The sequence below is a fragment of the Watersipora subatra genome, chromosome 7, assembly GCF_963576615.1.
Source record: "Watersipora subatra chromosome 7, tzWatSuba1.1, whole genome shotgun sequence".
NCBI lineage: Eukaryota > Metazoa > Bryozoa > Gymnolaemata > Cheilostomatida > Watersiporidae > Watersipora > Watersipora subatra.
Genome location: NC_088714.1, coordinates 42,413,651 through 42,438,461, shown reverse-complemented (window position 1 = coordinate 42,438,461; position 24,811 = coordinate 42,413,651). Strand labels below are relative to the sequence as shown.

At 36.6% G+C, this 24,811-nt stretch overlaps 2 protein-coding genes across 3 annotated transcripts; one reads left to right on the top strand and one right to left on the bottom strand.

Moving 5' to 3' along the window:
- Positions 1-1,128: 1,128 nt before the first annotated feature.
- Positions 1,129-13,167, bottom strand: LOC137399866 (ADP-ribosylation factor-like protein 6-interacting protein 4). 2 transcript variants are annotated; one of them, XM_068086117.1, is made up of 6 exons: positions 13,089-13,151; positions 7,934-8,030; positions 4,079-4,269; positions 2,482-2,736; positions 2,095-2,164; positions 1,129-1,517 (listed from the first exon to the last, which is right to left on the bottom strand). In XM_068086117.1, the coding sequence occupies exons 3-6, from the start codon at positions 4,207-4,209 to the stop codon at positions 1,461-1,463; spliced, it is 513 nt and encodes a 170-aa protein (XP_067942218.1). In that variant the 5' UTR covers positions 4,210-4,269; positions 7,934-8,030; positions 13,089-13,151; the 3' UTR covers positions 1,129-1,460. The 2 variants fall into 2 exon arrangements, with proteins under 2 accessions (XP_067942218.1, XP_067942219.1); XM_068086118.1 differs by lacking the exon at positions 7,934-8,030 and having other exon boundaries at positions 13,089-13,167.
- A 51-nt stretch (positions 13,168-13,218) lies between these two features.
- On the top strand, positions 13,219-23,854 carry LOC137401246 (protein MEMO1-like). The gene is made up of 8 exons (XM_068087661.1): positions 13,219-13,392; positions 14,933-15,026; positions 15,988-16,102; positions 17,505-17,683; positions 18,915-19,057; positions 20,958-21,034; positions 21,673-21,777; positions 23,305-23,854. The coding sequence occupies exons 1-8, from the start codon at positions 13,329-13,331 to the stop codon at positions 23,443-23,445; spliced, it is 918 nt and encodes a 305-aa protein (XP_067943762.1). The 5' UTR covers positions 13,219-13,328; the 3' UTR covers positions 23,446-23,854.
- The last annotated feature ends 957 nt before the right edge of the window (positions 23,855-24,811 follow it).

Here is a 24,811-nt window from a genome sequence, read left to right as displayed (position 1 = left end):
TTATTGAGAGATCTTTGACAAGTTGAAGGTAAGTTAGCAGATTTATTGCATGTGAATGGTTAATATCGCCCCACCGGAAAGAGAGGGCAAAATATAAGAGACATTCGCTTCGCCCGTAAAAGCGCTAAATTTATCTTATGAAAATTCTGGCAAGCTATTTGAAAAATACAGCGCCAGCCTCTATTGGAACGTCACCTCCAATTGACCGCCACTAGAGAGGAAGAGTTGAAAAATAGAGGGCCACGGCATTCAATTAAGAGGTTTTACGGTAAATGAATTTAGTTTACTAAACACATGAAGGAAATTTTAGTATGTATTTTAGTAAACTTCAAACTTTTAACTAAAATTTTGTCACATCTGTTTATGATCCCATTTTTACCATGACGGATAACGCTGAACTGAGATAGCGAGCAACATATATTTCTTTCCGGCATTGTGGGAGGTATTTTGGCGAATAGCATATCAACATTTTTGTTATTTCATCGTAATCAGTGCAACAATCGCCAAAATTCTAATTTTAAAAGAAATTTTTGTTGATATCGTAAGGCGGGAAAACAAATTCGCCCTAGTATGGCGAGGACGAAAAAGCATTGTGTTTCATAGTTAGGCGCAAAAATATTTTATAACAGGGGCATCGTAACCCGTGGGTGCAATGTATCAATTAATACGTCATTTAGCGGGTGCAATCGAGAAAATGGTATTTGGTAAAAGCAACAGAATTCTAAGGACTGTAGCTCAGTGGTGAGATGCGTGTTTAGAAACTTGGGTTGCAATCTTAGTGAGGTCAAATCCAGCACAAAGCGAGCTTTTCATTCCAAGATTTTAATAGCTATAGCTGGACAGACCGACACACAAACACTGAGATTTATATACGTAAATAGAAGATAGCAAGCAAGTTACAAAAAGTCCTGCTAGTCCAGGCCCACCAAGCATGGAACATTACTATATTAATATCAAAGCTATATAGCTTTGATATTAATAGTTATAAGATGCTACTATCAAAGCTACCAAAGCTATAACTTTATAAGCTATAGCTACTTTATGAAGCCATAAGGTTATGATAGTCTTGTGTATTATTACACAAGACTACCATGACAATAATTAGAAACAGTAGACTAAAGGTGAAAGTTTTAAAGAGAATTTATTAGTAACAAAAATTGATGGTACTTTAATGTAATGAAAAAAATATTTTGAATGGCTTGCGCTCCTTTGTACGGGCACGCTACCATCACAAGCAAACACCGTAACAATACGAACTCACACTCTACATGGTTCTATTTATCCTTCGCTTACATAATGAAGGTCTTATAATCTTCCGATTTTCCTTATTCATCTTTTCGATTTACAAGAGAAATTCTACAGAGAGCATAAATTATGTAGGAGAAACAGCCAGCTCTGTGCCGCATTCAGCTTTCAGTCCGCTTTTATATGTAATATCAGGTGCGTGTGCGACTGTGTAATTATCGGAGAGTTCCAGTCTGTCGGCTGTAAGATATGCCATCTCCCAGCGTGGCCATCTAAAACACGGTGCTGTACTAAATATTCAAAAATGTAACACCACTGAAAGCTTGAACTCCCTACGCAAGTTGAAATGCTGAATTTAATATTATATCCCCTCGCTAGTTTATTGTTCAGTTAGTTCACTTTGGTCCTAAGAACGTGTGACTGACAGAATAAATTGCTATCATGAGAATCCCACTTATGACTTCAGCGTGGTCGATCAACACTTATACTAATCGACCGCCTCCAGGTATTTCTGAATAATTGTACAGTTACTTATTCTCTGTTCTTTATCGGTGCGTCTGCAATCTCTCACGGCATACTAGACTGGCTGGGTGCTACTATATAGATATAATAGAGAAACCACTACACGCCTTTTCTTCTCCCAAGAGAAAAACTGATATTTTCAAGGCTAACCATGGGACTGTTGTTAATCAAATAGTATTTTAGACCTTTTTATGACTTGACGCTTTATGTTATATGGAATTTACTTAGAAGGTTGACTTTATAGGGGCATCTACTGTATTTAGAAAGTTGAGTGTAGATAACTCCAAAATCAAGTACCCATGTGTAGAATTATAGGGAAGACAATACCTTGTTTATTTGTCTTTGCTTCTCCTTGGACACTATTTCTTCGATGATCTCTCCAGAGCCTTTCACAAGCCTGCATACACATAATAAGCTAGCACACACAGAAAAAACCTACATGTAACGGGTCTACATGCAGACATACAAACCTACAAACACGGGACATGCTTACATGCCAATAACAAGTCTACATATATGTATGTGAGAAAGTTAAGTCTAGAGACAGCTGAAGTCTAAAAGGACTCAACTTACTTAAAACTGAAAGAATAGATATATTGCTATTGAATCAACAAGTTACATATAATGTGACTTCACCCAGTGCTTTGTTATCTATTACAATAAATTGGCTCACTATGCCGAGGCTACAATTACAAATGCCAGATAAAGACAAACCGGTTACGACCAGTATCTGGATCATAGACCCTTCTAACAGTTTCCTGCTGCTTCTCCCACATCTCTTTTGTTATTGGTCCTTTCGCTGGGGTTGATGAAGTCGCGCTGATACTGGGACCAACAACCGCCTGACCTGATGGTTTCTCTTTGTGTTTGAATGGTTTTTTAGTCATTTTTTCCACATCTGAATATTCAGAATCTCTTTCCAGCTGGTTCTGTTTCTTTTGATGTTTATGTTTTTTCTTATGTTTTTCTCTACACAAATGATAAAAAGTCAAGCTATGACAGTACATTGACAGAACTGATGAGTAGTTTATGAAGAGTCGGTGAGTAGTTTATGAAGAGTCGGTGAGTAGTTTATGAAGAGTCGGTGAGTAGTTTATGAAGAGTCAGGGAGTAGTTGATGAAGAGTCAGTGAATAGTTTATGAAGAGTAGGGGAGTAGTTGATGAAGAGTGAATGAGTAGTTTATAAAGAGTCAGTGAGTAGTTTATGAAGAATCGATGAGTAGTTTATGAAAAGTCAGTGAGTAGTTTATGAGGAGCAGTTGAGTAGTTTATGAAGAGTCGGTGAGTAGTTTATGAAGAGTAGGTGAGTAGTTGATGAAGAGTCGGTGAATAGTTGATGAAGAGTCGGTGAATAGTTTATGAAGAGTCGGTGAATAGTTTGTGAAAAGTCGGTGAATAGTTTATGAAGAGTAGGTGGGTAGTTTATGAAGAGTGAATGAGTAGTTTATGAAGATTCAGTGAGTAGTTTATGAGGAGCAGTTGAGTAGTTTATGAAGAATCGATGAGTAGCTTATGAAGAGTCAGTGAGTAGTTTATGAGGAGCAGTTGAGTAGTTTATGAAGAGTCGGTGAATAGTTTATGAAGAGTCGGTGACTAGTTTATGAGTAGCAGTTGAGTACTTTATGAAGAGTCAGTGAGTAGTTTATGAAGAGTAGGTGAGTAGTTGATGAAGAGTCGGTGAATAGTTTATGAAGAGTCAGGGAGTAGTTGATGAAGAGTCGGTGAGTATTTGATGAAGAGTCGGTGAGTAGTTTATGAAGAGTCAGTGAGTAGTTTATGAAGAGTAGGTGAGTAGTTGATGAAGAGTCGGTGAATAGTTTATGAAGAGTCGGTGAGTAGTTGATGAAGAGTCGGTGAGTAGTTTATGAAGAGTAGGTGAGTAGTTTATGAAGAGTAGGTGAGTAGTTTATGAAGAGTAGGTGAGTAGTTGATGAAGAGTCGGTGAATAGTTGATGAAGAGTAGGTGAGTAGTTTATGAAGAGTGAATGAGTAGTTGATGAAGAGACGGTGAGTAGTTAATGAAGAGTAGGTGAGTAGTTTATGAAGAGTAGGCGAGCAGTTTATGAAGAGTAGGTGAGCAGTTGATGAAGAGTCGGTGAATAGTTGATGAAGAGTAGGTGAGTAGTTTATGAAGAGTGAATGAGTAGTTAATGAAGAGTCGGTGAGTAGTTTACAGAAATTTGAAGAGAGGACTTTGTGCATTTCTCATGTATAAATGCTGGAAAAGCTTTAGACTTAGGAATAAATTGATTCACAACACAAACTTTAATCTGTTGAGTTCGAACAAAAAATTGGCACTCAAAAGCATACTTTTGTAGTTTCTTTTTGTCTTTTTTCTTCCTCTTTCTCTCAGGGCTAGATGAGGAGTCTTTATATTTATCTTTGGACTTTTTACGTTTCTTTTCAAGCTTATCCTTAGAAGAGAATCTTTCTCGAGACATGCTAGAGTATTATTGTCAAGAAAAGTGAATCATGAAGAGGCCCATCAAATATGTGTTTAGCTAAAAAAGAACAACATTCAGTGTTTTATAATAAGGTATGTGCGTATATCAACTTAATTATGTTAATTAGTGAGTAACAAAATTATCTAAATGTCAATGCGGACGCATAGAAAAAAACTCTCTTGAAAAGAATGAATGAAAACACTTCGATTGAAAAAGAATTTGAAGGCCATCAAAGAAACATTTTAGCAATAAATTACAGTACATTGCATTCATGACAAAGGCAAGTGCAATGGGCGAAGAATTATTTATTGCTAGAAAAACACTGTAATTAGCTCTGCAAAATCTGAGTGATTTCAGTTGGTACTCGTTCAGGATTACAATACATGAATAAAAAATGTTAACACCGAGACCTGCCAAAACTTTTTATCAAAAAAAAACCAAATCAAAATCAATTTGCTAGGATTGATGTGATTGATGAATATCTTATAGCTACTTCTATTGCAACCAACACTTGGAAGAAATTTTCAAATAGCACTACTCATCTAGGCTGAAGAAAGACAAATGTGACATTGTGTCAAATTCCTATTTGCGGTTAATTGTTGGTAATATTCGAATTAAAGTGCTTTTATTTTAATAGTATAATTGCGTAAGAACACAGAGTGATTTCAAAGCATTGCATTCTGCAAAGTTCTAGTAAACAATTACAATTTCAGAAACAGGATGACACAACTCTTAAAAGAACAGCGAGCTAATTCATGTTTATCTAAAAGGTGCCCATTTTGTCATTATGTGGTAATCGGAGAGATGTCAGCAAATAACCACATACCACTAAATTTTAAATAAGCTGCCACCAATATATTTAGCAAAAATATAATTAGAAGAGTGATAATTTCAGCCCAAGATCAATTGCGTAATCACGAAAGAAAAAAGGTATGACAAATGATAATATATTTTAAAACTAGTACATTCTAATTGCATAACAGATTGTAGGTAATAACACATGCGAAACGGGTGAGAACAACAAGAAAGTGATGAGGCCGAGTATGCAAGTACAAATGCCATATAGTCAATAACAGCATAAGTTTCTTCTTCCAAAACTGAATAGCTTGTGTGAACCTAGTTTGGTTTTGATAACTGGCATACTTAAAATGCAAGCTAATTTACTATCGCCAATTGTCCTTCACCTCCAACATGCGTGTTACAGTTCAAAGACCAACATAATAATATAATAATAATGCAATAAAATAATTACCCACTGAATTTGAGTAACTTAAGCTAGTAACCTAAGCTAGCTATAATTAACTTATAAGCTAGTAAATTAACTTGCTATAATAAAAGCCATGCTCATCGTTCCGCGTAATGATCTCTCACACAATCAATCATGATTTTTAAGTGTGCTAGTCGTAACCAATAGTATTTCTGCAAGCGCTTTAATGCACTTGGCCACGACTCCTCCATTGTTTAGTGTTGTGGTCACTTAGCCTAGTGGTAAGCACGCCAGTCTGCAGACCTAAAGGTTCCGAGTACAGATCCAATTCAAAGCGGAGTTTTTGTTATTATAACTTTATCATTATAACTGGACACACGAGTAACAGATAAACACTGAGATTTGTTTATAGATGTAAGGTCTTTAATTTCAAATTTGAATATAAATAAGCTTGAGGAATAGTTGAGGTATGAAAGGCACTTATTGGAGTATAAATACATAGAAATAAATAAATTTAAGGTTAATAAAAGAAGTTTCAATTGCCCTCCAAAAAAACCTAAGGATTCAAAAATTTAAACACGACCTGAACAGCTTTTACCACAACTTTGCGATATAACATAATGGCAGAGCACAAGGGGTAGAAACCTGAAAAATGTATTTCAATAAAACTCAAAATTCTGGAACTAATATCAGTCAATATTTTCCCGGCAAATCAACATAACTTTGGAATTTACACTATCATGGAGTTTCAGAAGACCTAGAACTGGTTGTTGTGAGTGAAATCATGGCAAGTAGTCATATAGGTGAAGGTGTATTTTAAGCAGGCTAAGTATGAGCAAAAGGTTTGTACTTATTACACATTCACAGGAACATTTTCTTAATTGCTGTATGAAAAAAGCGGAATCCAAACCAGTAATAATCTGAATATTCGATTTTTTGCAACAAATCTGCTTGTTTTGATTCAAGCCAGTTTTCATTTGATTTAATTTGCAAAAATGCAAAAGTGACCTGGAATTTGATTTGGAGAAAAAATAGTCATTTGGATTTGAAAAGCAAATCAAATCATTAACAAAAGTTTTCTCAAGCAATCTTTAGCAGAATCATTTATTGGTTATAAACATAAGTACATGTTTGTTACTCCAAACAGTTTAGCCCTTGTGAAATTACCATAGAAAGCAGTTTGGCTAATATGCTGCTGTTATTAAAATGTCCAACCTAAGGTTAGCTAGAGTGCTCTGTCCAACCTAAGGTTAGTTAGAGTGCTCTGTCCAACCTAAGGTTAGTTAGAGTGCTCTGTCCAACCTAAGGTTAGTTAGAGTGCTCTGTCCAACCTAAGGTTAGTTAGAGTGCTCTGTCCAACCTAAGGTTAGCTAGAGTGCTCTGTCCAACCTAAGGTTAGTTAGAGTGCTCTGTCCAACCTAAGGTTAGTTAGAGTGCTCTGTCCAACCTAAGGTTAGTTAGAGTGCTCTGTCTAACCTAAGGTTAGTTAGAGTGCTCTGTCCAACCTAAGGTTAGTTAGAGTGCTCTGTCTAACCTAAGGTTAGTTAGAGTGCTCTGTCTAACCTAAGGTTAGTTAGAGTGCTCTGTCCAACCTAAGGTTAGAGTGCTCTGTCCATTCTAAGGTTAGTTAGAGTGCTCTGTCTAACCTAAGGTTAGTTAGAGTGCTCTGTCCCACCTAAGGTTAGTTAGAGTGCTCTGTCCAACCTAAGGTTAGTTAGAGTGCTCTGTCCAACCTAAGGTTAGCTAGAGTGCTCTTTTTGAAGGCGCCTGCTACTTTTCAAGTTACAAACGCCTCGATAGGAAAAGATCAGTCGTAAAATGTCAGACAATAATGGCATGGAAGTTGCATCTTTTTATTTAAAACGTTGGATGTGCTCACCTTCCATTAATTTGCACATTGCTGTTTTTATATGGTAACTTTTTGGTTACAACTACTTGATTTGATGATAATAATAACAATGGAACTAGTCAGAATATACCTAATTGTCATATAATAATGACCTGTAGATTATTATAACGATTTTAGGGTTACTATATCTAAGATGGTATAGCCACGTTATATACAACATAATTCCCTGCGTTGACAAAATAAAAGTAAGAAAAATGCTAGCTAAGCTTGCTCTCAAGGTTTTGTCTATTCCTGCAATGTCTGCTCCAATTGAACAAGTTTTTAGTATATGTGGATGTTGTGTCTAAGGCAAAATTTTCTACCTAAATCAATTTTTCAAAATTATTGTTTCTGAAATGTAATTACAACAAGTGAGTGATAAAATGAGTTTGAAATATTTTCTCTATACCAATCGCAATCCTTTTGTTGATTTCAGCATTTCATGTTTTGCTTACTGTTGCTCTCACATCAAAAAAATGGAATATACTCATAAGGTGAATGGATACAATGTAGCGAAAGAAATACATAATTGATCATCTACTTATTACTATTGTATGCAGTACAATATATAACATTATTGTTCAATCAACTGATGAAAGGAAAAGAGGAAATGCATGATAACCTACCATATTTTGTTGAATATCTGCTTTGATTCATTGATGTTTTTGTACTCAATCATTTGTCAAATATTTTCAAATCATTATTGAGTTACAGTAGACGCTCCTACAACGTAAATAATTCGTTCCAGGAACATTTACGTTATAGGGATTTTATGTTATACAAACAGCAAAATACATGTAAATTGTTTAATCCGTTTCAAGACCTTTTCAAACTCATCCTTTTCGCCATACAAAAGGAAGAATTAGACTTGACTTTTTAACTTCTGGGGTGCACAGTAACTGCAGTAATATGGATTTCCATTGACAACTTTTCTTTTTTTCTGATCGACTTCACTGGTTTGGTAGACCATGATTGCGTTAATTTTACAATAAGTTAATGGGGAGTGCACATCTTTGACGTTTATTCACAACGATTTGCTCATTTTTTCTAAACAGCAAAGTTTATTTTGCAAAGTAAAACTAATAACTAATATTTTTTATGTCTACAATGAAGCAAAACAAAAAAATATCTTTACTATAAAAAAGCAGTGCTATCTGTTCATCGTCTATTTGCATTCAAGGGTCAAAGTTAGGATAAAAGATAGCTTTCGACGATACTCCAATTATAAAAATTCAGATTGGTAGACTGATGCCCTAACACCTGCACCAATTGATCGTCCTAAAGTATTTATGAACAACTACGAGCTACCCACCCTATTGTCTGTTTTATTAACACATCTGGCAATCTATCAGGATGAACTATAATGCCATGGAAGTTGGATATATAATAAACATAACGCTATAGACACCACTTTTTCTTTGACAATTGCGGCGAAATAAGTTACTGTTCAAATCAAATTAAAGAACTCGCCTGACTTACGTTGTGCGCTTTACATTACGCGCACTTTACGTTATATGGAATTTTTTACATTGCACGAAGCAAAAACTTCAAATAAATTCTTTACGTTATCTGGAATTTATGTTATAGGAGGTATACGTTATAAGAGCATCTACTGTACTTGGAATTCGATTTGTCATGAACAGGTAAGTGATCTTATTGGTGAGTGATTTGATTTTAAACAAATTAATTTGTAACTTCTGGTAGATCGTCAAATTATTTGGTTCCAAAACTTTGTCTGGTTCTTGAGAACGAGCCTTTTTAACACCCATCAGTGGGCTATCCAATTATAAATGAAAGAAATGACTGACAACGCCGGGCTGACAAATAAAAGTGTCAAATAAGAGTAAACTGTAACTTCATACCATCCTTATTAGTTTTAACATTATAGACCCCAAGATAACTAGTTTGAGTGCTAGTAATGGTGAAAGAACTAGGAAGAACAAGAGTGAAAGAGGTAACAATCTACTTAAGATTAGAGCAGAAAGTTTTTAACAAAAAACATGAGCACACATCTTCCGATCAATTCTCTAAAAATCTATGAATAATAGCTCATATGATGCATTCATTTGAATGCAGTACAAAATTACCTGAAGTATTTCATGTAAGGTGTTTTGAGGTATGGAATAAACTAAACAAAATACACAGTATGTTTATGAGAATATTTAATCCAGAATAGGCCATTATTTACATACCAAAAACATTTTCTGACAGATTAACTCTATATGCTGAGGTGAAACTTCATTGTCGACAACAATTTGCTGTATAGCTATGAATCTATATGACAAGTTAGTAGCGCTACTGGTAATGGAGAGTAGACAAAATTTTGAGTTTAAATAAGAAAAAGCTTTCCGCCTACACTTTTTCTACAATCTTTACTATAATGAGAACGAGGTCCATTCGTATGTCTGTCCGAAGCCACGATTGAAGGTGGGAAAAAAATTGCATCAGACTCAAATTGGTTTTAATCAAGGTAGAAAAATTATCGGAGTAATTTGTCAGATAATGCTTTTTATGCAGAAAGGTGTACTTGAATGTAAATTGGAATGATATATATTGATGGAGCAGTTTTAAACTGCCCATAGATCTGTTATATACAAAAATGCTAAAACACAATACAAGAACTTTTGCCTTCTATGGATCAGTTAGCAAACACAATTATTACAGCCTTGCTCCCCTTGCCCCCTAAAACGGCAAAGAAATCCAGAAAACATCAATCAAGCTTACAGTTGGTCGAATTTGAATGATGACGAATTGTTATAATGATTGCTAAAAAGAGAGGTCATGAAAAATGATGCAGCACCTAAAAAGCTGCACTCATGCAAAGCTGAATTCATGAAAGAAAGGTAACCGAAACAATTACAATCAAGGAGCTTTGTTTCTCGGCTAAATAGGCCAACCAAGGTGATAGGAAGAGTGTGGAAGAGAGAACTTTAAAGAGATGTCATAAAGAGAGCCAATCAGGGAGCCATAAAGTTATAAAATAAAAAAGGAGTTTTATGAAGGGAAGAGGGCGGCCCATAGTCACTAACAACCAAGGTCACCAGCTCTAAAGATTTGCACAAATCACCCTAAGTCTAGGTTAAAATAGAGCCTTTAGACCTCGAGGCCAGGTAAAAGAAGGCCATTAATTCGATGGCGCTCTTTAAAAAAAGGCTTGCACATGGACACGCAAAAAAAAGTTAGTGTCCTTTAATCATAGTCACGCAAGTTATGTGAAGTTCGGGGTGCAAAGCTTTGGTAATAAAATGTTTGGCTTGTGGATAATACCAGGGGTGCTCGACAGGTTGCCTGTGTGGTCTCATGGTTGTGAATAAAATCTTGTATATGTTCAAAACTGTTAATAATCGAACTGTAACCACCCTCGGATAAAAACCGTAACATTAACGACATGCGAGCATTCTTTCGTCTACGTGCTAAAAGTTTGATATTAAGAAGGCTGCGTGTCTCCGATACACTCAGTGTACCCTTAATCCCTGAAATAAACCGAACTGCCTTCCTCTGCACATTTTCAAAAGTGTTATCTGTCTCATTAAATATGGGTCCCATACCTCACTGGCATATTCCATTATTGGCCTAACCAATGTGAGGTATGCGATGCTTTCCACTTCTCTGGGGTGCCACACGAAACATGCTGAATCATACCAACCCTTTGGGATGCCATGGCAGTTATTGAGTCTATGTGCAGGTACTAGATAATATCATTGGTAATATTTACTCCCAAATATTTAAAATGTGTCACAGTATCTAGTTGCTTACCGTTAAGGTAATACGTAAAATCACTGTTACTGCATCACTTGGCAAAGTGAACCACCTGAAATTTATCCCTATTAAAAAACATTTTCTCTTTGTCAGCCCACTGCTCCAGTAAAACAAGGTCTTGCTGAAAAACTTGTTTATCAGTCTGAGTTTCTACAGGGTGATATACTATTGCATCGTCTGCAAAAAGCCTAATAGATGATCTTTGTAGGATTTCCGAAATGTTATCAATATACACCAACAAAAGAGAAGACCCAAGGACAGAGCCCTAGAGTACTCCTGATGTAGCATTCAAAGAGATGAACGTAGCCCCCTCCACCACCACTCGCTGACTCATGTTTAATAAAAAGTTTGCTGTCCATTTGACTATGCTAGTGGCCGATATTCGATTCCAATAATTTTTTTATTAGCAAATGTGAGGCACTTTGTCAAAAGCCGATGACCACGGCATGTACCACAATGTTATTGTCAACCACTTTCATGATGTCGTCAGTGGTTGTTGTTAATTGTGTAGTGCAGGAGAGACCTTTCCTAAAGCCATGCTGGTTCGAACTCAAGTCACTATCTAGATGTTGATTAATGTTACTAAGCAGTATGTGGTCAAGTAGCTTGCAAGAGATACATATCAGTGAGACCGGCCTATAGTTACTAGAATTTTCTCTTTCTCCCTTCTTAAAAATAGGGACAACATTAGCCGTTTTCCAGATTTCTGGCAATTCACCGATGTCTAGTGAATACTGAAAAATAAGAGCCAGTATCTGACCAGTGACTACAACATCAAAATCTTCCCTTTCAGTTGATCTGGGTCTGTGGCTTTGTCAGGCTTGAGGCCAATGAGCAATTTTCAACTCTTACTTATAATTTGTATTGTTTGGCTAGCACCCTCCCTACATTCCACTGGATCTGAATTGTCGGGAAACAGTCCCAACATCGACAAGTCCGAACCTAGACTAGTCCCAATCTTGACAGAGGTTGGTCCGAATCTAGACAAAGGTTGGTCCGAACATCGACAAAGGCTGATGCAGTTTTACAATAACTTAATCTTCAACAAATAATAAATGTCTTTTTGCAGTTCTATCCTCACTTCAAAAAATAAAAATCAAAGCTACTCACTGAAGTCTAGATTTCAAATAAAACATTTTGCTAGCATAGCAGTCAACCATATTTATGATTGTTACTTGTTTTAGCATTCGTTCTATATTTAGGTTAGGCAAAATATTGTTAGGCCTACATAATCTGGGGAGTGCTGCATCAAATGGATCACAAGATATTTTTGCGCAAATAAATCTTTTACATATAAATCGCTCATTTACTATGAAAATAGTAGATGGTAAAATAGTAAAACTGCTGTCGAGATTGGGCCAACCGTTGTCGATATACAAACTCGTCGAGTTTGAAACCAGTCGAGGTTTGGACTATAAACCAAATTGTCATTTGAAAAAACACTATGGAAGTAGAAGTTAAAAAAATCTCTGATAATTGTATAGCAGACATTTTTTAAAATTGACTGAATTTTGAATGCTTTTACCACTCTTTCTTTTATAAAATTTGTAAAAGGGTTTACTATTTCCACTGCTTAATTATTTATTACTTCCACCCTGACTTATCATTTACGAACAAGCTGTAATTCGATAAGCACGAACAACAAGCATGTGAAGAACTGATACTGTAATTTGACAGTTGCCGCCCTATCGAAGCAAACCTGATGTGCGCAATCTGGTACATAGAACCAAACGACTAGTGTAATGGTGAGGATTGAGTCATATTTTCCAACACAATGCATTTCTTTTCTTTATTTCAGTTTATTTATCCTAATAAAAATAGAATATATAGTTATGCTAGACTCCCTCAGCCTCCATCCCTCAACCCGTTTAACTGTTGTCAAACACAAATTTTGTTCACTAAATCTCTCAACTTCCTAATGCACCCATTTTAACTATTCATTCAAACCAACTAATTAAGCACCAGTACTACATTAATACTTCAATCGACTGCAATGATAACGTCTTCTTCTAGATCACCTACTATTCAGTAATAACACTGCGAACCGTGGAATAATATAAAACTCCTTTCCGATTCAGGCATTTGCGAAACGGAGTTTTTTTACCCCGTCGCTTCAGAAGGAGCGCTTGAACAAAGAGGGGCGGCGCCATACGCCCGTCTCATCTTCCTATTAACTCAAAGCTACGATTTTACCTTCGTTTATGGCACAAAGGAAATTGTTATACATGTATATACATTAATTTCTATTTGTTTCGTAGCACCATGAATTCAAACAGTAATAAATACCGAGAAGCTTCTCACGCTGGAAGCTGGTATTCTTCCAACAGTAAGAACGTTAAACTCAGTTGCACCAAAGCAGTTTTAGAAATGAAACAAAGCTATTATATTGCAAAAACATATTTATCATGTCTTGTTAGTAATTTCACATTTTCATCCATAGCTTTTGGCATCTTAACGTACTGTTTTTTTTTAAAATGACTATGGCTTTAGTTTATTTTGTGTTGCAGTGTCTGTCTTTGAATATTAGCATAAATTTTAACACAGTGGACCTCTCTGTAACAGCTATGGTTTCTTGGAAGTTCGAGTGAAGTCGTACACATTAGTAATGTCTCTTATTAGAATTATTGCTTCAAGTTTTAGCATTAGTATGTTCATGATAACTCAGGCATTTGGCTATGCCAGCTCAACTGTATGCTATTAGTAAATGCTAACAGAATTCTCCATAATTCTCCGCAAAGAACTCCAACACCTTCAGTTCATACTCACGTAAGGCTTATCTTACCCTAGCTATCACATCTTGGTAGTTTGCTTGATACATGTACCTGATCTGCTTTCTATTCCTGTTCTAAAAGTTCCATCTTTAAGTCATCAGATCTTGTTGTGATGGTTTCATCAAAAGGTGGCTCAGTGTAGCTAGTTTCCCTCTTGTTTTACTTCTTTTGCTTGATGTATTAGTAGGCAGCTGTGTAAGTCCATACCTGCCAACTCTCACGCTTTGGGCATGAGACTCATGCAATCACCCTAAAGAAAAAATGAAAATGCATGAGAAATGCCAACGATTTTTGCCCCAATTTCCACAATTTTTTATATACTATCATTGATAAATCAATTGCCCCAAAACCAAATCTCACGCATTGCTCCACTCTTGGATTGGCAGGTCTGTGTGTAACGTGAGTTTTTATAGCAGTCTTTACTATTTTCTTCATTGGTGTGACCCCATCTTAAGGACTTGCTGTGTATCTCCACATAGCAATATATGTTGTTGATCTGTTGCAGTGACACTGGTTGTTTTGGCTTTAGTGTATCTTGCTCTTTTCCATCTTGCATTTTCCATCTTGCATTTTCCATTGCATGTTTCCATAATTTACGGGTGCTTCTATTTTTTATTTCACATCTCACATGGTCATTAGGTTTTACTACCAATGTTTGACGACTATGGAACTGACCCTCTGAAGTCTCCATAAAAATCGACTTGCACCGGCGGTTTTAATGTCATGATTACGAGCTATTCTTCAAATCAGTGGTGCTTTCTACAGATCCTTAGGAACTTGGAAAATAACAATTTTTTGAAACCTTCCACCAGTTGCTGTGAGAGAGATGAGGAGATGTGAGCGTGCGTGTTTGTGTAGGCCTAATCTACAGCACACTCGGAATCAGTTTCTGCGTGCTGCCTCTCTGAGGTATCTGAGGGATTCTATACAAATAATGTCAGCTGTTTAATTTGGTATACTAATTACTTCTTTACAGCCAGGTGGATGTCTTATCACTATCAAGTATGATATGTCTCTATAAAATATCACATTGATTCCAAAATCTGACACCTATCGTAGTTGTACAAATAGGCTTGCAGTCAGTTTTTCTTACAGAAAATACTTTGGATGGTCAACTCACAGGATGGCTGTCAAATGTGACAAATGGGGCAGGTGATATGGGCAGCAATGCTAGGGCCATAATTGCTCCGTAAGTGCTATAAGCAAAAAAATGAGATTTGTGAACATTTAAAGGCTGAAATCGATTCTTCTCCGTCTCATGTTGGAAGGAGAGAGCTGATGTTAATCATGTATTATCTTTATCAACATTTAATTAAGAGCTGGCTGTGTGCCTTTCACATTAACTTGAGCAATTCTGGCTGTATAAAATGTTAATTTTGTTGCTATTGTGTTGTGTCAGTGCATGAGAGATGTTTGTGTTCTGTTTGTGTATGAGAGATGTTGCTATTGTGTGGTGTTAGGATACGAGAAATGTAACTATTGAGTTGTAAACAAGATATGTTGCTATTGCGTTGTGTATGAGATAATTTTGCTATTGCGTTGTGTCAGTTTGCGAATGATGTTGCAATTGTGTTGTGTTAGTGTATGAGAGATGTTGCTATTGTGTTGTGTTAGTGTATGAAAGATTTTGCTGTTGTATTAGTGTACGAGAAATGTAGTATTGCGTTGTAAACAAGATATACTGCTATTGCATTGTGTATGAGAGATGTTGCTATTGTGTTGTGTATGATATAATTTTGCTATTGCGTCATGTCAGTGTGCAAATGATGTTGCAATTGTGTTGTGTTAGTGCATGAGAGATGTTGCTATTGTGTTGTGTTAGTACAGTACATGAGAGATTTTGCTATTGTGTTGTGTTATAGTGCGAGAGATGTTGCTATTGTGTTGTGTTGGTGTATGAAAGATGCTGCTATTGTGTTGTGTTAGTATACAAGATATGTTGCTATTGTGTTGTGTTACAATTATGAGAGATGTTGCTGTTGTGTTAGTGTACAACATTTGTTGCTGTTGTGTTGTGTCAGCGTACGGGAGATGTGTGCTACATTACTATCTATCAAAGAGTACCCATATTTTGTTTAGTTTTTCAGGATTAATTTCGTTCCAGCTCTTCCAAAATTTTTAATTTCAGCAATAATTTTGGGCTTTTGTAGGCATGCAGGATTTTCATATTCTGGTCCAACTGCCGCTTATGCTTACAAACAGATTGATCCCTCGATGGTGAACAAGGTGTTTATACTTGGTCCATCCCATCATGTACATCTTAAGGTAGGCCATCAGTCTGATGCCATTGGCCATGCTAGTGTACAGTTCTAGCAAAGGCTATCTGAACACATAAAAAGAGAGTGTTGCTATATATATATATGTATCTGAACACATATAAAGAGAGTGTTGCTATGTATCTGAACACATATAAAGAGAGTGTTGCTATGTATCTGAACACATATAAAGAGAGTGTTGCCATGTTTGGCATTTGCTATAAGCGACACAGTCATACCTTAACTGACGAGCTTAAGGCATTCTGGAACCGAGTTCGTATGTCAGTTCTCTTGTATCTCAAATCAACATTTCCTATATAAAATAACTAAATACTCATATACTCATATACTCACAAATACTCATACTTTCAATCCTCATAAATTAATCTATACCCACCTTTTGAAAAAAACACCTAAAAATCACCACCTACACTCACAAAGTTACAAATGCCTATTTAGTGGTTGTAATCTGCAACGAGATATAACATTATTATGTACGATACTATATGGAGATATTACCGTCAATACAGACGTAGACATAGCGGCTAACGGCGGTGAGAGAGAGAATTGATGGCAACATATTCGGTAAGCGACACTTCTGTGGCACTATGCAACATGAATAATTTTAGCTTTCGAAGTACACATTTAAAAATAAGTTTTAATCCTTCACTAAACTTAATTTTGTCTCTGTCTTCGTTTTCTTTCTTTATTATTTTTTGGCTTTGCTCTTTTTGCCTCGCTTTCACCTTCACTTTTAACTGGCTTTTTAAAACTTTGTAAAACTGATCCAATGAGAAAGGTTGAGCAATGCTGTTCATGTGCTCAGCCATCTCGCAGCCACATCGTAAGCTCATATCGAATGCTCGTATCGGTATCCTCATATTTCAAATTTGTGTCGAATCTCAAGGCAAAAATTTGCAGTATCTCAAATTTCTCGATGTTGGGGCACTTGTATGTTGGGGCACTTGTATGTTGGGGCACTTGTATGTTGGGGCACTTGTATGTTGGGGCACTTGTATGTTGGGGCACTTGTATGTTGGGGCACTTGTATGTTGGGGCACTTGTATGTTGGGGCACTTGTATGTTGGGGCACTTGTATGTTGGGGCACTTGTATGTTGGGGCACTTGTATGTTGGGGCACTGGTATGTTGGGGCACTTGTATGTTGGGGCACTTGTATGTTGGGGCACTTGTATGTTGGGATATGACTGTAATTACTGTAAGAAAGCTAGATGTGAAAAGCCAGCAATTCCTGGGTGTTCATAATCCGTCTTTTTAGATAGTTATCTTTTTAACATAAACAGCAATGCAAGTCTCTCAAATGAGACACCATCAATATCACCACAACTAACTTTTCACGCTTAGTGCTATTCTTGAATGAGCCCGTGTACATTTACTCACATTTCATTACAGGGTTGCGCTCTCACAGCTACCTCTATCTGTCACACACCTCTCTATGATCTTATTGTGGATCGACCAATCACAGAGAAGCTTCATGCAACAGGCTGCTTTGACTGGATGACTCAGCAGACGGATGAGGATGAACACTCAATTGAAATGCACTTGCCCTATGTTGCCAAGGTCATGCAGCAGTAAGATATGCGTATAAACCTTTGCGTGGGTTGCTTGAAGCTGTCGAGGGTGTTCGATAGATTTGTAGATGCGACAATGTACAGATGCAGAGCTTAAAACAATTCACAGATATACTAGACTATAAAGCCAAGGCTAGATTAGGACAAATATTTTTGCTGCAAAGAGCTGTATGGATGCTTCAGTGGAACATGTTGGTCATGTGTGCCGCTCGTCGATTATATGTGTCACAGATTTATTATGTGTGTCACAGATTGATCATATGCATCACTGATTGATTATGTGTGTCGCAGGTTGATCATGTGTGTCGCAGGTTGATCATGTGTGTCACAGGTTGATCATATGTGTCACAGGTTGATCATGTGTGTCACAGGTTGATTATGTGTGTCACAGGTTGATTATGTGTGTCACAGGTTGATCATGTGTGTTACAAATTGATTATGTGTGTCACAGGTTGATTATGTGTGTCACAGGTTGATTATGTGTGTCACAGGCTGATCATGTGTGTCACAGGGTGATCATGTGTGTCACAGGTTGATCATGTGTGTCACAAATTGATTATGTGTGTCACAGGTTGATTATGTGTGTCACAGGTTGATCATGTGTGTCACAGGTTGATCATGTGTGTCACAGGTTGATCATATGTGTCACAGATTGATCATGTGTGTCACAGGTTGGTCATATGTGTCACAGTGTTGCTCAAGAAGCACTGGCTCTCTTTAACAGTTGTTTATTTCAGTTATACAGTGTAGTTTGTTCTCAATGAGCCTGTTCCAATTTTCCTACCGGTCATAATCACTGATTTATGGTTTAAAGTTGAGTTGAAAAGTAGGAAGAACATGTTCATTATTGTAATTAGTACTGCCAGCACATCAAACAATCTTAGAACAACCAACAACGGTGGTTCTAGCGGTGGTGCTAGCAAAACATGTGCCAAGCGCATCGGTGTGCACATTGCTGACCACATCAATGACAAAGGTCAGTCTCCGTTACTTTAGCATGGCTCCAGTAGTCATCCTTAACTGCAGCCAATGCTTAGCTAACAAATTAACCTATAGCGGAGGTGAATGTGGATAAACACCAACTAGTTAATACTGTATTCTGATAGGTCAGTAGGAGCTGAGACCCTGTCTTAAAATGTATATATTTTGTCTTATTATTGTTCTTTGATAAGGAGTCGTGCGCTCATTGTTGCCGAACTGACATGCTTGAAGCTGGCCCCGTGTGTTGTAGAAAGAGGGACAAGTATACAGTGGTGCCAGTACTGGTAGGCAATTTATCCAAAGCAAGTGAAAGACTCTATGGAGAATTATTTGCGCCTTATCTAGCGGATCCATCTAATCTTTTTGTTATTTCATCAGACTTTTGTCATTGGGGTAAGTCCTTGTGCAACTGAAAATAGTAATGCAACAAAACTATGCTATAAAAAGTGTGCCATGAGTCAATAATGCTCTTCTATATCCATAATTAACCCACTATGGTTAGGAAAGTCTCTTAAAGGTTGACTTGCAACAAAATTCACGTTACAGTTATTTGATATGAAAAGATTCACCATGTGTTACTCTGTTGTGTTGTAGGTGCAAAATATGTGGGAATGTGATTACAAGCTCTTAAAAGCTCAAAAACGAACAGTTAATCGTAGCCACACGAGACCGCCGTAGTTTGGATTCTCTTTCCAAAACGGCTCAAATGTGATGTAGCTGTGTTAGATGGTTTCTGTTTACACTTTCATGCAACCTTATTCGTCGAAATATTTCACAAATATACTTCACGCATTCAATAAAACCATGTCTATTGTTCTTACGCGTCTGTTTTATCCTCATTGTAATGCTGTCACTTTTAGCACTGATATCTTATAACTTACCGTGAAAATTCATTTAATTTTATAACCTTACTTTGAAGGAGTACATATCATTGTCTCATAATCATGACGAGCCTGTTGGTCACCTGTGATAATCGAAACGTGCTGCAGAAATTATTTGCGAAGTATTGGGTCAGATGATCAGATTCCGACTTGCCGATTAGAACAAACCGAAACAAAACTGTAAAGTAGCGAGCATCTATATTTGATACGAGGTCTTCGGTAAAACCCGAAGTGTTTGTCATAAACTAGTGCTATGATAAGTTTTATATTAGCTTTTTATTGCCCTTTCAATTCAGGAGAGAACATCACGTGACAAGACGATAACCAAATTTCATGACTACGTCTGAGAAATAAAGAGATTCCAATCTACGGCGGCTTTTCGTTTTTGAGCTTTTAAGAGCTTGCAATCGTATTCCCACATATTTTGCACCTACAACACAACAGAGTAAGACATGGTGAATCTTTTCATACCAAATAACTGTAATGTGAATTTTGTTGCAAGTCAACCTTTAACAAAATAATCTTTACCGTAAGAACAGCTGTTTCCATCCGTCATAAGCCATGCTTAGAGGTTAGGAAACAAGATTAAATGGAATTCAAACTCACGACTTTTAGTAGAGCGACACTCTACCACCTGCGCCGATCAACCTCCTTAGCTTCTTTCACAATAATTGTGCACATAGTTATTACACCTGATGATCTCTCACAGCACACTAGACTACCAGGGTACTCGTATTAATAATAACAACCATCTTGTTACATAGTAGAATAATTGTGCGCATAGTTATTACACTTGATGATCTCTCACAGCACACTAGACTACCAAAGTACTAGTATTAATAATAACAACCATCTTGTTACATTTTGGAATAATTGTGAACATAGTTATTACACTTGATGATCTCTCACAGTACCCTAGACTACCAAAGTACTAGTATTAATAATAACAACCATCTTGTTACATCGTGGAATAATTGTGCACATAGTTATTACACCTGATGATCTCTCACAGCACACTAGACTACCAGGGTACTAGTATTAATAATAACAACCATCTTGTTACATTGTGGATTAATTGTGCACATAGTTATTACACATGATGACCTCTCACAGTACACTAGTCTACCAGAGTACTAGTATTAATAAAAACAACCATCTTGTTACATCGTGGAATAATTGTGAACATAGTTATTACACCTGATGATCTCTCGCATCACACTAGACTGTTGAGGTACTAGTGAATATAATTTTTCTTGTTAAAAGCCTGTTCTGTTGGTCTTATTAAAGTTATGATAAGTTTTCCCTTCAAGCACTGTTGGAAATTCTTCTGTTTTGTGAATTTGATAAGAGAAATTTTAAGTTTCTTTTCATAATTTTCTTTGCCATAAATGGTGGATGATTATATTTTACAGGCAAGCGTTTCAGCTACAGTGATTACGAGGAGTCGAATGGCACTATAGCCGAACACATTGAAAAGCTTGACAGAATGGTTGGTTCAGTTCAGTTAGCCTTGACTTATCTCACATTCCTTTTATCTATATACCGGTCTATATATATTAGTGTGCCTTTGTGTACTCTTACAGGTATTTGTATACCTATGAGTATGCACTGTCTTGCCTCAGCTTTTGACCAGGATCTTTTCAAAAAGCTGTTAGGAAAGCGATATGTTCTAATTACAAAATGAATTTATTATTACTAGTTAATGTAGAAAATTTTAATTAATTCAAAGATTAGAAAACGACCTTTTAAGCATTTTTTTCCATTATTCTACAGCATGAACTGTATATTAACAGAGGTGTTAATATATGAAGTGCCCCGAATTTCCCATAAATACTCTATCATTAGAGAAACCTAGGCTGAGAATGTAGCAGCTTTTATTCCATTCTTTTTTTCCCAATTTTTTTTATGTCAAACAAAAATTATAGAACTAGCTTGTGCGCTTTATTCTAGTAAAAGATAAAAACCAAGCATCACACTGCACAGAGTCTTTCATAAACCGCAAACACATCTGCATACAACAGTTGAATACTAACGATAATATTATCATTAGTATTCAACCGTATTCAACGTTTGTATAATACTCCCAGATGTTCTTCCATATTTGTATATAATGGTTGTTAAACTCAGGGTATGGAGTTGATAGAGAGGTTGGATACACTGGGCTTCCATAATTATCTAAGAGACCACAGGAACACTATATGCGGTCGGCACCCTATCAGCGTGCTTCTTAACGTAAGACCAGTTTATTCACATTTGCTTGTTCATCTTCATGTCTATCGGTTTGGGTGGTCCTCCTGAAGTTCGTGGTGTGGATGGTGAAACTGAGAGGCATTGCTATATTTGAGTTACTAATTCTCTTTTCCAAAATGAGTTTTGAATAATTAAAGTTAAAAATTATCTGTAAAAAACTTGATGATTTGTTAGAAATAATTATATAATGATGATAGTTTCTCTTGAGTGTCTATCTGGATTATGAAGCAGTTAGCGAGATTTGAGTCACTCACTAGAAATATAGGCTTGAAGGGAATTTAACATCATATCCTTAGTTCTCCATTATAATGATATAAGTGTCTTAATATGAACCCTAAATTATAGTTATTGAATCATTGTATCCTCAGCCCTCCACTACAATGCACTCACTACCTATATTTGTTTTGCGATTTGTTCCGTGTTCATATGGGGGGTGTGACACACATGACACATGTTGGGTGATGTCTGGTTTGATGGTGTCTGGTTAGGTGGTGTCTAGGTTGGATGCTTTTTGGTTGGGGTGGTTGCTGATTGTTTTTTCTTCACATTAGCAAAATAAATGTAGTCTGGCTCAGTTGGATGCGTGTAGATTTTTTTAGATATAGCAGGGTTAGGTTTTCTTCTCTGATTTGTTCGTTGCCCATTTTTAGGATTGTACCACGCAGACATCATGCTTTCCTCATGGCACTTGCAGAGTATAATTAGCTGTTTTCATTTAAAACAATCACCGAGTTCCCATGCTTCGAATAGATTTGGACTTTATCTCTGCCAAATTTGCACCCTGCTGTTTTAATGATTCAGAGTTGAACTTTATTGATTTTTCTGAGACTAGCGATGTAATCCTCAAAGCTGAACTTGTTAAAGTAGACTCACTTTTGGGTCAAAGTCACTTTTCAATTACTCATCGGACGTTTGTTGCACTAAGTCACTACTAGCAAGTACTACTTGCTATAAAGTTATTACTTCAAAGGTCGCATGAATTACAATCACTTTTAGTAACAAAACCTTTTTCTATGCGAGAAGAGTTAAGCCCAGGAAGAGGTTGAAACCAGTGCAGTGGAATCTGTAAAATTAGCAGGTTCAATTATTTAATGAGTAAGGTAATAAAATAACTAAAAAAGTAGTCATCTCATCATTGTCGTATGAGTAAGTTATCATTGGCAATAGTAGTTATATATCCCCGTGGTAGTGCGATGAAATGCGCTTATTGTTTTACTTCCACTCTGGAAAGCTTAACTGGGTATTATCGAGTTGAATTCATATGCAGTGAGTGTTTCTGTGACGTTGAATAGTAGTCTCACTGCAAATGCTTTTTCACAAATTTTGCGAAGCGAAATCGCGTCAAATTCATTCAGATTTTACCTTTTCTAAAATTTGGAGTGGAAGTAACTCCAAATCCATTTGAAGCGTGGAAACACAGTAACTCAGCACAAGAACCAACTCCTCAAACAATGATATAAACGTTTCTAATATACATAGAGATGTATCTCAAACATTTGTTCCTTGTAGATGATAGATGTATTAAAGAGTGAAAGTGGATATGGCAAGCCAATAGGTTTCAAGTTCATACACTATGCTCAGTCTAATGCGTGTAGGTCAAAGAATGATTCATCTGTCAGCTATGCTTCTGGAGTTCTCACAATCTCATAGACTCGTTTAGTCTACCCTTAGCCTTAGGAACTATTGTTGTTACTAGTCTGCCCCTGTTTTATGCCACAATGGGGTTCGTAAACATTGTACGCATGCCCAATGCCGGAAGGCCTTTTACAGTGTCACCACTGTGCTGTTGTTAATAAAGCTTTTGACAATGTCACCACTGTGCTGTTGTTCATAAGGCCTTTTACAATGTCACCACTGTGCTGTTGTTAATAAGGCCTTTTACAATGTCACCACTGTGCTGTTGTTAATAAGGCCTTTTACAATGTCACCACTGCTGTTGTTAATAAGGCCTTTTACAATGTCACCACCGTGCTCTTGTTAATATTTTATATGTTGAACACTTACGTAAGCTTATTGCTGCTTCAATGCTTTCAACATATTTTTAATAAATTTGCTGGTCCTTAAATTTTAGTTGACAGAACTAATGCGGAGACTGATCATATTTTTGTGAAGTCTTTGATATGATCAGTACCAATAGCAGCCATTCTATTTATTATTTTCCGTTTTAAGTCAGAATTTGCATTTTTAATCTATTCTTTCCGCAAAGTACGTTTTTGACTTGGATGAATTTGACTAGAAGGAACATGTACGAGGCTATCCATTGAGATGAAAGCATCTACCTATTTCAGTCACCTTTTTAGAGTCTTATGATGCTAAGGCAAACAAAAAAGCGAAGTTGTGTCTGCGTGTTAGAAAATCATGGACTTGAGACAATTTTGTCATTCACCATTACCGCACAGTGCAGGATCTTGAAAGGTTTTAGAATATGCCAGGCCATAATTTTGTAATTATAAAACTCATAGATTGAAACTTACAGGATCGTTATGATCGCTCTACATAATTTTACTAAATCCTAAAAATTAAGGCAAGTACCTAACTAATAGACAGGAGATGACTAATAAAAAGAGAGCAGTTGGATCAGATGCCCAATAAAAAGAGAGAGCAGTTGGAGTAGATGACCAATAAAGAGAGAGCGGTTAGAGCAGATGACTAATAAAGAGAGAGCAGTTGGAGTAGATGACCAATAAAGAGAGAGCAGTTGAAGCAGATGACCAATAAAGAGAGAGCGGTTGGAGCAGATGACTAATAAAGAGAGAGCAGTTAGAGTAGATGACTAATAAAGAGAGAGCAGTTGAAGCAGATGACCAATAAAGAGAGAGCAGTTGGAGTAGATGACCAATAAAGAGAGAGTAGTTGGAGTAGATGACTAATAAAGAGAGAGTAGTTGGCGCAGATGACTAATAAAGAGAGAGCAGTTGGAGTAGATGACCAATAAAGAGAGAGCAGTTGGAGTAGATGACTAATAAAGAGAGAACAGTTGGAGTAGATGACCAATAAAGAGAGAGTAGTTGGGGCA